General features: G+C 35.6%; 1 protein-coding gene and 1 long non-coding RNA gene across 3 annotated transcripts in view; one reads left to right on the top strand and one right to left on the bottom strand.

The window, feature by feature from the left end:
- Positions 1-13,749, top strand: part of LOC114251264 (lissencephaly-1 homolog) — a 34,911-nt gene extending 21,162 nt beyond the window's left edge. For both annotated transcript variants that reach the window (XM_028185473.2, XM_089729518.1), the window contains exons 7-10: positions 588-723; positions 9,074-9,229; positions 10,026-10,221; positions 11,512-13,749. In XM_028185473.2, the coding sequence (XP_028041274.1) occupies positions 588-723; positions 9,074-9,229; positions 10,026-10,221; positions 11,512-11,585 (562 nt within the window). In that variant the 3' untranslated portion in view covers positions 11,586-13,749. The remainder of the gene's footprint in view (positions 1-587; positions 724-9,073; positions 9,230-10,025; positions 10,222-11,511) is intronic.
- LOC149502554 (uncharacterized) lies at positions 3,026-5,271 on the bottom strand. Its single transcript, XR_016323483.1, has 2 exons — positions 4,624-5,271; positions 3,026-4,532 (listed from the first exon to the last, which is right to left on the bottom strand). It is a non-coding gene; the product is annotated as an uncharacterized LOC149502554 (long non-coding RNA).
- Positions 13,750-16,509: the final 2,760 nt, after the last annotated feature.

Here is a 16,509-nt window from a genome sequence, read left to right on the forward strand (position 1 = left end):
TTTTTGGTCCAATAGCCATGTAATATCATTGAAAGCGTGCGATCCACGGTCTCTTGGGAATCGCGGGTCTGTAATATAGCCGTACATTGCGACCAAATTCTTCACGGTGGAGTGAGTGAATGAACGAATGATATAACAAAAACAATTTGGGATGTTTAAAATGAAATGTTGACATCAGACCCTTATTTTCGGTCAGGGGACCGAACCTCTTACGAGGTGTCCGCACCTAGGGGGCACGCGGTGTGTGTGGGACTTGCCGGTCCGCTGATGTCGGGAACAGACCGCGGGTCCAAGGATATTTTTAGGATCCTACCCATCAAACGACTCCCCTTGCACTCTCTCTCACCCGGCGTCCGATCTTCGAGAATCATCCAAGAATTTATCTAGTTTTCGTAACTATAATAATTATGTCATTAAAAGTAGATAACGCACACTAATAATATTCACAATTTAACATAAGTAAGTTTTTCTTTTTTTTTTATATAAAGACTTAAGTTGGAAAACTCTCAATGTGACAACGTACATTCAGATTTATAAAATTTAAAGTGAGGTCACTTAAATATGTATGTACCTTATATTTTGAACAGGTACTGCATCAAGACATACAAAGGTCACCGCGAGTGGGTGCGTATGGTGCGCGTGTCGCCGGACGGGACCCTGCTCGCTTCCTGCTCAAACGATCAGACCGTGCGCATATGGAACGCGGACACTAATGAATGCAAGGTACGTACCTTACCTACCTATTTAACATTTTGATCGTGAGCTGCTAATACCTACCTCCCAACTCACATTTTTACTGAAACTAGTGGTCCCCCGGTAGGCGAAATTAGACTATAATTAATTGAAATTATAAGCTTGTACACTGTTATGATTCTATTGTCAAAGTCTATTATAATTCTATGTGGATGGATTGTGTGAATGACGATATGAGAGATAGAGGAGTGAGTGTTGAGATGACGGCTGATAGAAGAGAATGGAAGAGAAAAATAAGCTGTGCCGACCCCACCTAGTGGGGATAAGGTGGAGAAAAAGAAGAGAATCACAGACTTCGCCAAAGCTACACTATAGACAAATATTAATAAAGACAAACGATATTTAATCTATTCTCAATTTGACCACAGAAAAGTTTGACAATAAACAAATGGCATGCATGCGTGTGTGTGTCAAATATATGGTAGTATGTGTAATGTTTTTTTTTATTGGTTTAATGTATTTTTATGCATAATTTAAAAAATATTAACATTCTGCACTCCTGTATATTCTCTATAAGTATGGGAAATTTCATACTCCTCCGTCCGCGCAATTTACGTAAAAAGGGTATAAAGTTTTTGCTTCACGTATTAATAATATAGTATTTAAAAAACGTAATTTGTTTTCTTTTTAAGAACTTACACCAAGAAAAAATAACATCTACTTAACTGACTTTTATGCTAATCATTTTTTATGGTTTTTTTTTATTGCTTAGATGGATGGACGAGCTCACAGCCCACCTGATGTTAAGTGGTTACTGGAGCCCATAAACATCTACAACGTAAACGCGCCACCCACCTTGAGATATAAGTTCTGAGGTCTCAGTATAGTTACAACGGCTACCCCACCCTTCGAACCGAAACGCATTACTGCTTCACGGCGGAAATAGGCGGAGTGGTGGTACCTACCCGCGCGGACTCCCAAGAGGTCCTACCACCAGTGATTACGCAAATTATAAATTTGCGGGTTTGATTTTTATTACACGAGGTTATTCCTTCACCGTGGAAGTCAAGCGTGAACATTTGTAGAGTACGTATCTCATTAGAAAAATTTGTACCCGCCTGCGGGATTTGAACACCGTTGTATCGCTACATACGAATGCACCGGACGTTTTATCCTTTAGGCCATGACGACTATAATATATAAATATCTTCAAAATTACAGCCCTAAAGGAATGTAATTTGAATATTTTCTTCTTAGCAATATAAAACTAATGTAAAAATAATAAACTTTGATTTGGGGCTCATAAATACCATCCGTATTTTGTTAACATTTTAGTTTTTATGGTTTCCGGTAAACTTGCCATCAAAGCACATAGCAGGTATTGGTAGCGTCGATCGATTTGATATTACTTGAAGTACGACTATCTTAATCACCGGTGACCGCCCTCGTCGAACCCGTCGCTTGCGACGAAAGGCTCGACGAGCGAATTAACCCATAGACACAGCCCACTGAGTTTCTCGCCGGATGTTCTCAGTGGGTAGCGTTTCCGATGATTCTGCGAAGCATTGCTCTTGCTAGGGTCAGTGTTAGCAACACTCCGGTTTGAGCCCCGTGAGCTCACCTGCACACGTTAGGGCGAAGCTGAAATAGCCTCTCAAGGCTAGGAATAGGTGGGAAACATTTTTATCTTAATCAATATATTTGTGCGTATTTCGAGATTGCGAAATTGATTTATTATTTAATTTATTTTATTTATTATTATAAATTTAGATCGAGTTAGTGCGTTGCGAACAATGCGTTAGTGAAATTGTGACATTAATAGATACCACATATCAGGTATGGTGCTCCAAACTACTAAATAGTAGTTTAAAGCACAGAACTTCGTATTTTCATGTTTCTACACGTCATGCTTCGATCAATAATACTACTAGATTCGCGATTAGCGCTTCAAAAGCGGCCCGAAAAATAAGACCACAAATAAATTTGTGGTCTTATTTCAAATTAGTATGGTCCAATCATAGATTATACACTTAATATATTTGAGATAGATGCGCAACTCTCATTTTTATTTTTGCTTTAGTTAGAGCCCGGGACAGCAGGCGTCGCTGCTGTCGATTATTAGTCTCCCTACCCCCCACCAGGTGGCTTTTTTAGTAATTTTAATATTTTTTATAATTAACTCTCTTTATGAAAAAATCTTATCGTTTAGAATCGCTGAAATTCCCGGTAGTACTTATGAAATATTAAAGAACGTTTGATTGTGTTCAGCATTCTAATCGATAAGACCTTTTCATACAGAGAGAAAACAGTTTTTTTAAATAAAAAGCTGTAATTCTCTGTAAGCTATTTAATTTCCCTATATTACAAACAATTTACTGTTAAAAGATAGTATGAACGTACAATTGTATAAAATTTCGAATAACAATAACTCCTCTAGATTAATCCTACTAGAGTACTTAATAACATTAAATCGAAAGTTATCTAAAAGTTAATTAAGTCTAGATAATCAAATCATTCAATGTCACTTAAGTCATTTGTGCGAAATATAAACATGTCAGCTTTCCATTACAAACATAGTAGACAATTTGAATTAAATTTAATAAATTTGTTTCTTAACTATAGCAGTTCTTGCTTAAAGTTGATCGTGACAGATCATGACCTTGTATGAAAATATTACATCTATAAACACTACCTATGCTTCGTCATACAATAATTGTCATTTATACTAGCATTGTAGAGATAATACACACACTAAAGTGAATACTAAATTATTCTTAGCATTCTTATAAACATTTAGAAATTTAAGAAACGATTAACCCACAATCATGTTCATAACATGTGACATTTTGTTCTGCACAAACGTTTTATTACATGATTTGAAAAACAAAAAATGTTTAAAAAATGTAATGATGATTTAAAGTACTCTTAAATATTGATAGTTTGTACTTAATGACGCTTATAGTAATCTTAGACATGATTACATTAGTTATACTTTTATTCCCTATCTAAATTATTTCTATTCTGACGTTTCTGATGCTTTAGCTTTGGTAATACTAGATGAAACAAACAGCAGATTGAAAGAAAATCATCTTAAAGTTAATTACATTCATTACAAACCATTAGTTTACATTTTGTTACAAAAGAAACTGGTGTTCGTTACATGCAAATGAATTATAAACATACACATGCAAACATAAAATGTAAATTTATCTTTTAATCCAAATTAAATGTACACTAATATTACATCTAAATAATAGAAAGGGTTTCGAAAATTTTTATTGCACTCAACAGCAGACGAGCACGCAACCCGGCCCATGATAAGTGGTCACCAGTGCTTATAAACTTCAGCAGTGCCATAGGGGTTGCTGTCTATCACTTAAGTTTTAATAAATTATTAATATACTCAGTCACAAGCATATTGATTTCACATAATGAAAATGTAAGAAACATAATCATGTTTGGGCATTTTCATTTATATCTGCTCATACAGAAAACACAACTTAGCAAATATATTCCACAGTTAATCTAAATAATTGCAAATAATGCTTTTAAAGACCGTTGACTTTTGATCATTAATTAAAATCATCTTCTCGTAGAATTTACAAAAGGTTATTTACAAAAATTTATATCAGTATTTTCATATATTACTAACTTACTAATTACAACTATTCAAACGTAATACTATAACTATAAGAACTAAACAACCTATTTTAAAACAAAATTGGCATCAATTTAGTTCTTATGAACTATTTCAATTATTCATTTATCAATTATAAACATATTTAAAAAAAATTAAGATCCCTTGAGAGTTCACGTTCCTTGCTGAATCAGTTTCTCTTCTGAAACGGAGAAACAAAGTATCTTAAGTATGTAACAAATATTGAAAAAATACGACCATGAAAAATTTAGTGTTAATGTAATCTTACTTACAAATTAATATATTACATAACACGTTCTGGTTCAAATATGGTGCATCAATCTTTTCATGTTTCAGACATTTTAGTGCTCCTTATAATTTTTCCATAAAATTTTGTCATTATCAAACCTTTGTCTACAAAAATAAAAACATTATTTTATATTGGGTAGAAGGATGAACGTGGTCACAGGCCACTTGGTGTAACTTAGTTATCAAACACCAGGAAACAAAACGTGAATGCCATCATCTAACTTTGGATGTGAGATCAATTGTGCTGTATTTTATTTAAACAGGAAAGCATGACTGATTGATCATTCCAAAAAACTAGTTCGGGCCCACTTGACAATAAGCATATAATACGCTGAGTTGCAAAACATAAATACTTCCACCCACTCGAGACAATTTTATTATCTGAGGTGTGTGTGTGATAGTACGAGACTTAATACCGACTGTTTTGATCAAAACTTAACATATATGATAGCTAGGCAGCAGAAATAGGAAGGACCATTAGTTGGTGCTAATTCATTTAATTATATTATGAATAATAATTCTGTTAGCAAATAATATACCGGGAAAATAGTGTAAACTCACCGTTATCAAGGCATCCGAAATACATTTCATTTTCGATCTTCGAGGCATGCTGATTTTTAATAATAAACATTCTGTAAGAAATGAAAATAGTTACACAGGCTTACGAAACGCTAACGAAGAAAAAAGTATTGGAGCCAAGTTATGTCTAAAGAGAATTCAAAACAGAGTTTCTCAATGTCTAATCGTCTAATATTCTCATAAAGCTAAAAGTTGCTCTAAATTAATACTACAACGTAAAATAACTCACACCAAGACCAAAAAAAAAACGATTTAAAAAATTAAATCGTTACGACATTTTGAAAACTTTTTTTTTTTTTTGAGATTGTTTTACGGCCCTGGAATTTTGAAAACTTCAAAGCAGTGTTTCCACTTACGTTTTTTTTAACACATTTTACCCTAGTTTCTTTTGAATTTACCCTAAAATTTCCTAGACAACTTTCATAAATCCTTTATATAGAAAGCGTAAATAAAATACAGAAAATAAACCACAGCATATTATTTAATGTAGGTATATATAATATAAACGCCCCCAGAAGATCATAGATCTATAGAATTAGAATTTTCAAGGAAGTCGACGCATTGCTTTTATATTCTTTTGCTGCACAACCTAACACTGTTCGGTTCTAAAATTGAGCAATTGTTTGCTGGCAAAGTTGGGAACTTTCTATGAAGCAAGCCGTTCAGGGTTTCATTAGAAAGCCTGTTTCTTTTGTCAGTTTTTAAATTTGAGAACACTGAATAATCTTTCCACCTCAGTCTTTGAAGAAGGAACTGCTAGCAAAAGTGAAATGACAATTACAAGGTTTTCGTAAATGAAATTACCATGATAATCTTTCATGGTACATGAAGTACCTGTATATTACAATACAAGTAAGTTCTGGTGACATCAACGAAAATAGGTAAATAAAAATTTGGCGGATTATACTTATTGGGATTCTGGGGAATCCCTAAGAAAAAGCAGTGGCTTAATCTATGATTTACTTTACTAGAGGGTTACTGTTGAATCAAACCTTTATAGTTTTTATACACAACTCTGTTTTATTCTTTTACTTGTCAACTCGACTTAATGTCATTCTCTCTCCATAAAATAAAATGTTCATTGTTTTACTTTAATTATCGTTTATTTTAAAATTCACAACAGTTACTAGTATAGGCTTTGCTTTTTACCCCGAAATATCCTAAATCCTGGTATTTTTTAAATTGTCTTTATCATCCAAAATATCAGCTATTTTTCCCTAAAAAAGGGAGAATTCCCTAAAAGTGGAAGCACTGCTTCAAAGTACGCTACATTTTTTATTGAGTCAGAACTCATATCTGCCATCTAGTGAGTTTATTAGATCATTAATGCCTAAAAGTTACAAAAATGACGTCGCCACAGGAGTAAGATGACGCTAGTTGTATGTTATTTTCCTTTGTATGGGAGTTGCACCCCCCTGGGTCCAATCATAGCCAACGCTAAGACGTCAAAACGCTGCAATGCGCGTTCAAAAACTGAGTAAAAAACCACCGTAACACCAAGGTTTTGGAAGGAATATCTTTTTTTGGTAAATTTATATTATTAAGTGTTTTTCATAAAATAAGAAACACAATTATATTGTAAATAAAACACAATTTACGAATATTGTAATTGTTTGGCCAATGTTTGCAACAAGGCACCAACTATTGTAACAAACATCACCTATTCTTGGACAGGGAATGCATAGAGTAGTTTTGTTATTTTATAATGTTATTTTTGTTTGTAGATTTCCTAGTAGCCCCTTGTCGCTGTGCACAATGGATATATATTGTCGCGAAAGAAAGAGAAGAAATATAGAACCCTTATAAAAATTCTAGAATTGTTCAATGGTAGTGGCAAATCAATGCAAAAAAGTATTAAAAAATTTTTATATGTATGTGTAAATATTTTAAGCGTATATGCTGAAAAGGATTTGTTTTCTGGGGGAAACGAACACAGCCATAAAATAAGCCTAAATTAAACTGATTATAGAAAAATTCATTGATATAAGATTACATTATATTTGTAAAAAAGAAACCGCTCATATAAAAATGACTTCTAAAAGACAGCTTTATAACAAACTGAATCTGTTTAAAGGTAATTGAACCTACATTATTGTTTTAATTACTTCTGTATAAAGAATACGTGGAAAACATGTTTCGTGTTTCCTTTCATATTTTTTTTACTTTATTCAATTTTATTTTTTATCACCTATTTGTTGTAATAGCGGCAATGTAAAATATTATCTACTACTTTTTTCAATCGGTCAAAAATAGTTGCGACCATACAAAACAAACCTAAAACAAATATGTATATTCTGCAACTCTATGTCTTTCAATACTTACTGTGTTCTGAGCATTGAAATGTAATACCAAGAACTACATCTAGTTCCACAATACAATAAGCACGAAATTTTAAACAAATATTTTTAACCTTATACTTAGGCTTTAAGTATCATTTTAGAATAAATATTTTTGTACTGATGACTTTTTATGTTCAAGTGACATTTTAAATTTATTCCATAATATTCTTTTTCTGACGAAAGGACCTAAATACATATATTTTGCAATGGTAATTAAACTTTATGTTTAAGTATTAAGGTTTATAATAAACTGAAGTCGTTAACATTATTAAACTTTTTTCTAAGAAATGAAGATGTTTTCGTGTCGGCAAACGTGGCCACTGGAGCGTCTTATTTTTGTTCCTGATCCTTAATCTAGTACTATTATTGATCGAAGACGTCATGTGTTTGCTTGACAAGTCCACCGTCAGGTCAATGACCGCGCGGTCAATTTTAAGTAAACGGATACATTGCGATATTGCCAGTCCGACTGTCTAGTTCTTATTACATGCGTACTAGAAACTAAACAATATTCTCAAGGATTTATTCAGCAAGAGGAGAAAAGTACTAGGTACTACAAGGGTACAACTTATTATGATCGCGTGTCATTTATTTTGTTTGCTTGTTTATAATATCCTTAGTGACGGCAATTATGTGAAATTGCCGTTAAATTCCAGTCAATGACAACGCTAGAGGTAATATAGGGTGTTGTTTTTAGGTTTATAAAAAAAAATGTTTGAACATTGCAGTCACTAGTAGAACTAATTTTTAAGTTTAACGAACACACCCTGCGGTTATGATTTTTAACGCAAATATGAGAAATACGAGAATAGTAAAGAAGAAGCAATCATGTGCCGGTTTGAGGGCTAGGATAGCCACTATACCGTCCGCCGTCATGTCGTGCGGTTTGCTCGTTCTTGTCACAGTTTGACACCAGGTAGACTGAGAAAATATTTGCGTATGAGAACTTGGAATGTGAGAGTACGAATACCGTGGACTGCCATGAGAACTAACGTCCATTCTAAGGGAGCTAAACATCCGAAAAAGGTTCTCTGCCATCTGCCGGGAACGTGCTATGAGCTTCTTCGGACACATCTTGCGTTCTCCCAGACGAATTAGAGAAGCTCATAATTTTAAGCGCATCGTGGACAGAACACTAGCCAGATGGTCAGATCTGGTAAAAGAAGCGGTTGGTGGTAGTGTATACCATGTGGGTCTATGCAACCCCTAATCGAACACTGTGGAGGAACGTCACATGTGGTCGCGATACTTAGCAGTGAGGGAACGATGAAGAAGAGACTGAGCTACTTGGTGCAATTTTTTTTCTTTTTATTGCTTAGATGCGTGGACGAGCTCACAGCCCACCTGGTGTTAAGTGGTTACTGGAGCCCATAGACATCTACCACGTAAATGCCGCCACCCACCTTGAGTTATAAGTTCTAAGGTCTCAGTATAGTGCATTATAGATTATTGAATAAATCAGTTTAGCTTTTGTACTTACGTATATTAAATGGTGTCTATGTATTGTGATTGTCAGATGGAGCTTCGCGAACATGAGCACGTGGTGGAGTGCGTGTCGTGGGCCCCCGAGGCTGCCGCCGCCGCCATCAACGAGGCCGCCGGAGGAGACAACCGCCGCGCCAACCACACCGGACCCTTCCTCGCCAGCGGCTCGAGGGACAAGTCCGTTAAGGTACTATACATATACACTACACATACGTACATTATTTAAACTAGAACATGGGTCTGTAAACTTTGGCCGCGCTTCAAACTCAACCAAAGTATAAGAATTAAAGAGACGTTTCGGGTTAGGGATATTTTCGAATTTGGATTTTGGGTTTCGAATTATAAACCTTGTGATGACAATTTTTTATTTTTTTTTATTTATGTTTTATTTATGTTTTATTTAGGTACACAATGCACATCACAAGCCACAAAGATACACAAAAAATAACAACAATTAAAAAAAAACATAATCTGGCTTGCAACATAAGCCATGGGCGCACGACTAAGCAAGACAAATGTGTTGAATTTTTACACAGTGGTCCTTACAACTATATAACAAACAAAAAAACGATAACAATCTAACTTATAATGTAAGGAATTTTACTCACATTATCCATTAAACAATTACACTACTTGACCTACCCACTATTAACATGGTTTGTCTTCTAATCATAAGTTGCCAACCCCCGTGTTAAAATATATAGTTTATTGAAATTCAATGTGTTTCTTAAGTTAATAATTATTTGTAAATTACCTAAAATTTTATGAAATCTAAAATAGAATAATAGTATTCATAAAAATCGGGCTTGATATTCAAGTTAAATTATTTAAACACTAGTTATTAGTAAAAAAAAAATTGAATCTATTTTTTGGCGCCATTAAACTACTCGTATATTCAATTGAGGCGAGATCATTGGATGCGGCTTGTAGCTTAAAAAAATCTCCAACGAGTTATTGAATATTGAGAATGACCGGTTCACCAGATCTGGGAGGTGAGCACGGGCCAGTGCCTGGCGACGCTGGTGGGGCACGACAACTGGGTGCGCGGCGCGGCGTGGCACCCTGGCGGCCGCTACCTGCTCACCGCCTCCGACGACAAGACCCTGCGCGTCTGGGACGTCGCGCACACGCGCTGCCTCAAGACCCTCTATGCGCATCACCACTTCGCCACCAGCCTCGGTATCCTATACTTCATTATCCTTTCCTACTTTACTTTGCTTGCGTCGTATTCCTCACTGCTGAGGGTCTTTTTTTTCTACCTAAGCTGATGGTCTTGAGTAACCATATCAGCGTCACCGGGCGAGTAGGTGAGCTCACGGGGCTCAAACCTGACGTTGTTGCTAACACGAACCCTAGCTAGAGCAGTGCTTCGCAGAATCTACCACCGGATCGAAAACGCGACCCACTGAGAAGATCCGGCGAGAAACTCAGTGGGCTGTGTCTATGGGTTAATTTACTCGCTGAGCCCTTCGTCCCAAGCGACGGGTTCGACGAGAACCGTTAGTGAATCGGGAGGAGGATTGTAAATATGTTTGTGAAATAAAAATATTTGAAACATATATTTGAGCAAATACCAAGAACAGCTGACCTGCAACTATATCTAATTTTTAAGGACATTCGCAATTTCAAAGCAATGCTGTCTTTGACGTCAAATGATTCCAGTGTACCAAGCAACATTTGTTTTTAACCGATTTCCAATAACGACTTGCACTCAATTAACTTTGATCTCATCTACCCTACATCTAAATAAGGATCATCATCAAGTGTTTATGATAATATTTTATCTAATTCTGAATTAGATATTACAAGTGTGTAAAGCCATCTCAAGCTACTGACATCACTGCCCGCTTGACTTCTTAATTCTTTACACCCAACATTTTATCTTGAGTACTGGTAGGGGATGGGGATATTGCAGTTTCACACTGGTGCCATCATCCTGACATTCCCATTCCCAATGACAGTTCCATTGTAATTGATTTTTTTAAGGGATTTTATGACCTGGAACCTAGGACCTTTAGGTCAAATCTAATTTTAGTTTTAACGAAAACTTTTATATGAAAATTGCTAGTATGAAATGAAATGAAATGAAGTTGATTAATATGAAAATGACATGAAATGAGATGAGATGAAATGGGATGAAATATAATCTCAGTAAACTGGTGGTCATTTACTGAGACTTTTTCAGTGGACTTTTTGAAGGATCCCGAGAAGCTATGTTCAGTGACTTTGTTTCATTTTACCACATTTGTACACTTTCACATATACTAAACAGTTAATAAACCACCGTTATTACACATTTAAACCTGAAGAAACACTAAAAAGACAAAAGAAAACGAATCACACAAATTCACGCCTCGCGTTCTGGACAAAAAGTCCCACTGTAATTGAGACTTAAAATTTAAACATCTGTGTCATTATGAAGTAATGTCTTCTATCCTTTTCTAATAGAATCGTTTTTTTTATTTTCAGATTTCCACAGAAGCTTGCCATACGTGATATCGGGCAGCGTAGATCAGACCGTCAAAGTTTGGGAGTGTCGCTAGAAGCATTGCCATTTTAGTAACTTAAACTCACCGATGATATCTTTATCATTATATTTTCACGTTCGATAGCTACAATGAGGGCAAATCAATTACGCGGGGTCGTTCAGTTCGCATCCAACAATATTGATTTTGCTTTCATTCATCATTGTGGTTTATTTCGTACAGTTGACGATGCTATGTCTGTACACGCACTTTCATGATCTAGATCTATCCGGCTCAAATTGAATTTGTAATCTGTTTATATTTTTGGCATAGATTCGCACATTCCATTAAAATACGATCCTAGATAGTATCAGCTTGTTCTTGCTTCCGAGACGTGTACAATGTCAGTTCTCTATAACCAATGACGTAGCATTCGTCCTATAACGTTCACCCGATCGAAACGTTGGAGTGGGGAGTAAAAGCTGTGTTATAATTTAACATTTCAATAATCTGTTTTATTTTATAGTTATTGTTTATTCGTAAGAATGTGTTAGTTAATAAATTTTATTTCGTACGAATAGTTAAATGATTTCTACAATGTCAGCTCTAGAAGAACTTGTACCTTGATTTGTTTATTTTTAATTTAGCTATGTTAAATTTTATATTGATGATTATTCATGACAGTCATCTACAAAATAGTCATACTGATCAGCACATGTCATTAGAGCACCAGAATGCCTGTTCATCCTCCCATCTGCAATGTACATAGACTGTAGATGTTCGTCTCAACTCGATATGATGTTCATTATGTTTGTTGGCTGGCAACGCTAACAGCATTAATGAATGTCTATGGAGACCGCAACTCTATGTGCATACATTTACAAATCGTTTTTAAACGAAACTGCAATTTAGTCAACGCGCTTTTACAATATCAGTTTCATATGGACTTATTTTAAGTTTTGGCAATTCAAAACTTTAACTATAAGTTAGTGCGTTATATTTTGATGTTTTTTTTTTATTATTATTAATAATTATTTATTTATAGTGAGGTTTTTTTTAACTTTAACGTCTCAAACGAAAATTGCTGTTTTAGGTGCATTGAATTGCTATTTGTGTGTTTTTCAAGTTTGTCTTTACATTTTACGTCATTATCAATTTATCATACAGTAAATTAATTTAAATTAAAATGTGTGATTATACGATTAATATTTTTACTTTCAACTTCATATTCGCGGTAGCTAGATTCATATAAACGAATGCCTATTGAGTTCAATATATAAGTTATTTATTGAATTATTTGTGTTGCCTGGTAAAATAATCGATTACGTAGTTCTAATAAAGTATGTATGGTGTAATTTTATATTCTGCTTTGCCGTTACGGCTAGTGCATGAGTAAAATATGAATGCCCTGTGTATTAACTCTTGAGAGCTAGCCAGCATTATCGCTAATATTGTATTAGACGTAGGCCTTGCTGCTTTCCCGCAGTATATATAGATTTATCTTAAAATATGCTTACGTTACGGCAATGATGTTAGCTATAAAATATGTAATAGATTGTTTCTTAATGAACATTAGATTTGCTTAATATCATATAAATCCATATGCCGTGTTCAAAGAGATTATAAAACTAATTCGAAATAGCTATTATATCTAACATGCTCTTATCTTAAGATTATCACAATCACAATTCACCGAACTACTAAAATAATACAACAGTATCAAAATTCTTGTATTGTGATAAATATTTGTAGATAATATTACAACTTGGGGTTTTAAAAATAATAATAATAACAATGATAATTCCGAATATTCGTCTAGTTTCAAATTTGTATCAATATCAGAATAAGAAGTTAAAGAAATATTATTAGTTTACGCATTTAGATGAAATGCTTGTACAACCATAATAGTATGATCTCTTTGAAAAATGGTAGTTTGCAAAGTAGAATGTGTATGATGCATAATTTTAAGATGTTTGTAATACAATTTATTGAATAAAGTAGGTATTTGCACTCACCAGTTTATGCTTAAATATATTAGAAATAAAAGCTAAAAATGTTTGCATAACGTGTGAAGAAATATCTTGTTTCCTTCTAGTACTAAATACAAATAGCGTGGCAGTCTTGTATTTAAACAACATTTACGATTTGCCTGTATTCATGGAAAATTACCAAAACTAAATGTACATTTGGTTTAATGTTTTCTGTAAATAAATAAACAATTAAATACCTAATTTATTCCAAAGGGTTTTTTTTATTATTTCGTATTCGAATTATAATAAAATTGGAACAACCATATATGTATCGAATCTTTTTCAAACAGTTATATAATTTTTAACAATAGTAGATTCCGCCACTGGAGCAGTACATCCCTACTACCTACCTGGAAGTGTTGTTTAATTTTTCGTTATGCTATTCCTCGCGTACTTCACGGTATTCCCAAAGCGTAACGAGATCTTCAAACGAGATTACCTTAAGCACCGGTCACCGTCTTCGCCGAACCCGTTGCTTGCGACGAAGGGGTCGACGAGTAAATTAACCCATAGACACAGCCCACTGAGTTTCTCGTCAGATCTCAGTGAATTGCGTTTCCGATCCGGTGATAGATTCTGCGAAGCACTGTCCTTTTATTTATTAAAACTTGTGTCTGAAGTGGAGAACTCTTTGGGGCGGGTCTCCAAATGGGGTGAACTGAATTCAGTTCAGTTCAACCCATTGAAGACAGGTTTGCGCGTTCACTGCGAAGAAGGACCCTTTTGTCATGGCGCCGGAATTTCAAGGAGTATCCCTGCAGCTTTCCGCGAGTATCGGGATTCTGGGGGTCGATATTTCGAGCGATGTCCAGTTTCGGAGTCATTTGGAAGGTAAAGCCAAATTGGCCTCTAAAATGTTGGGAATTCTCAACAGAGCGAAGCGGTATTTCACGCCTGGACAGAGACTTGCGCTTTATAAAGCGCAGGTCCGACCTCGCGTGGAGTACTGCTCTCACCTCTGGGCCGGGGCTCCCAAATACCAGCTACTTCCATTTGACTCCATACAGAAACGGGCTGTTCGGATGGTCGATAGTCCTGCTCTCGCGGATCGCTTGGAACCTCTGGGTCTACGGAGGGACTTCGGTTCTCTCTGTGTTTTATACCGCATGGTCCATGGGGAATGCTCTGAGGAATTGTTCGAGATCATTCCCTCATCTCCTTTTTATCATCGCACCTCCCGCCATCGCAGCAGAGTTCATCCATATTATCTGGAACCGCTGCGTTCATCGACAGTGCGTTTCCAAAGATCTTTTTTGCCACGTACCATCCGGCTTTGGAATGAACTCCCCTCCACGGTGTTTTCCGAGCGCTATGACATGTCCTTCTTCAAACGAGGCTTGCGGAGAGTTCTTTATGGTAGGCAGCGGCTTGGCTCTGCCCCTGGCATTGCTGACGTCCATGAGCGACGGTGACCACTTACCATCAGGTGGGCCGTATGCTCGTCTGCCTACAAAGGCAATAAAAAAAAATAAAAAATTGAGCCCCGTGAACTCACCTACACGTCAAGGAGAAGTTGAAATAGCTTCTCAAGGCTATCAGCATAGGTAGGAAAAAAAACGAGGTTCGAAGATAGTACCCACAGGTATGCAAACTCCCATGCCATTGCTTTGAAAGGACTCGTGGCTATCGTTAGATAATATCCACAAGTGACGGTGATAACACTTGTTGACTTGTTTGCCTGCGAAAACACTAAAATAAAGTAATTTAAAGAAAACGTAAAAAGTAAAATTACTGGTGGTAGGACACCTTATGAGTCCGCACGGGTAGGTACCACCACCCTGCCTATTTCTGCCGTGAAGCAGTAATGCGTTTCGGTTTAAAGGGTGGGGCAGCCGTTGTAACTATACTGAGACCTTAGAACTTATATCTCAAGGTGGGTGGCGGGTTTACGTTGTGGATGTCTATGGGCTCCAGTAACCACTGAACACCAGGTGGGCTGTGAGCTCGTCCACCCATCTAAGCTATAAAAAAAACCTTATAATAAAGAGTAGATTATTAAAAAAAAACTGTAACATCGAATTGATTATGTACCCGATCGTCGACTGAGAGGATATAAAATAATACATAATCTACGAATGAATAATAAGTCTATTTATTCGTAGTACATAATAAAATATAATAACATTTGTTCAGAGTGGGGGTACCCACCTGATTAATTCATGGAATAACGGACACATTTAATCTCTTAACCCAGATAAAAATATCAGCCCCTAAGTACTTACTAAGAACGAAGAAATATAAACCGCTTATAAGAAAGCCCGCTCGTTCGAATTAAGGTGCTTACTCTCCCTTAAACAGAATCGTTTGGGACTACAATAATGTGCACGGTAGCGCGGTCTCCGTTAATGTTCATTCGGAGTTGTCCGATTGCGTTGAACTAACTTTAAGTGATGAATAAAAGTTTTTTTTTAATTATCTCACAACTTCAGGAAAAATCTCGCGGATAATTTCCCAAGTAAATATTAATTAATCTTAAGTAATTAAATGTAATCAAGTTTTAGTTATATATTTTTATATTTGTTGTCAATGCACTGTCGATTGCACCTATCATTCATGCCGTCTGCCATGTACTTTTGTCATTTGTCAGTTTTTCAATGTTTTTTATTGATGATCACTTTGTTGGTGCAACTAAATAAATTAATTAATTAAAACCAAGCAGTGCCAGCCCTAGCAAATTTCTCTATTAACACTTATTTCGTCCCCAATAATCACAATTTCTGGGTAAATAGGGATAGCACCTATTTTTGCTTTTTTTGCTTAAACTGGAATGCTAATTGCCTAACTTTAAATTGGATAACAAAGATAGCACCAAGACTCAATCATTTTGATCTTGATATAGCATTTTAAACCAACAACTACCTTAAAATTGTTCATCAAGTTGGAATTTGTCCCGAATCACCCCATTTTACCGGTACCTAGTGCGACGAAATCGATAAATCGAATGACAAGTGACATTTCTTGACAGACGTTAA

The sequence above is a fragment of the Bombyx mandarina genome, chromosome 08, assembly GCF_030267445.1.
Source record: "Bombyx mandarina strain Sakado chromosome 08, ASM3026744v2".
NCBI lineage: Eukaryota > Metazoa > Arthropoda > Insecta > Lepidoptera > Bombycidae > Bombyx > Bombyx mandarina.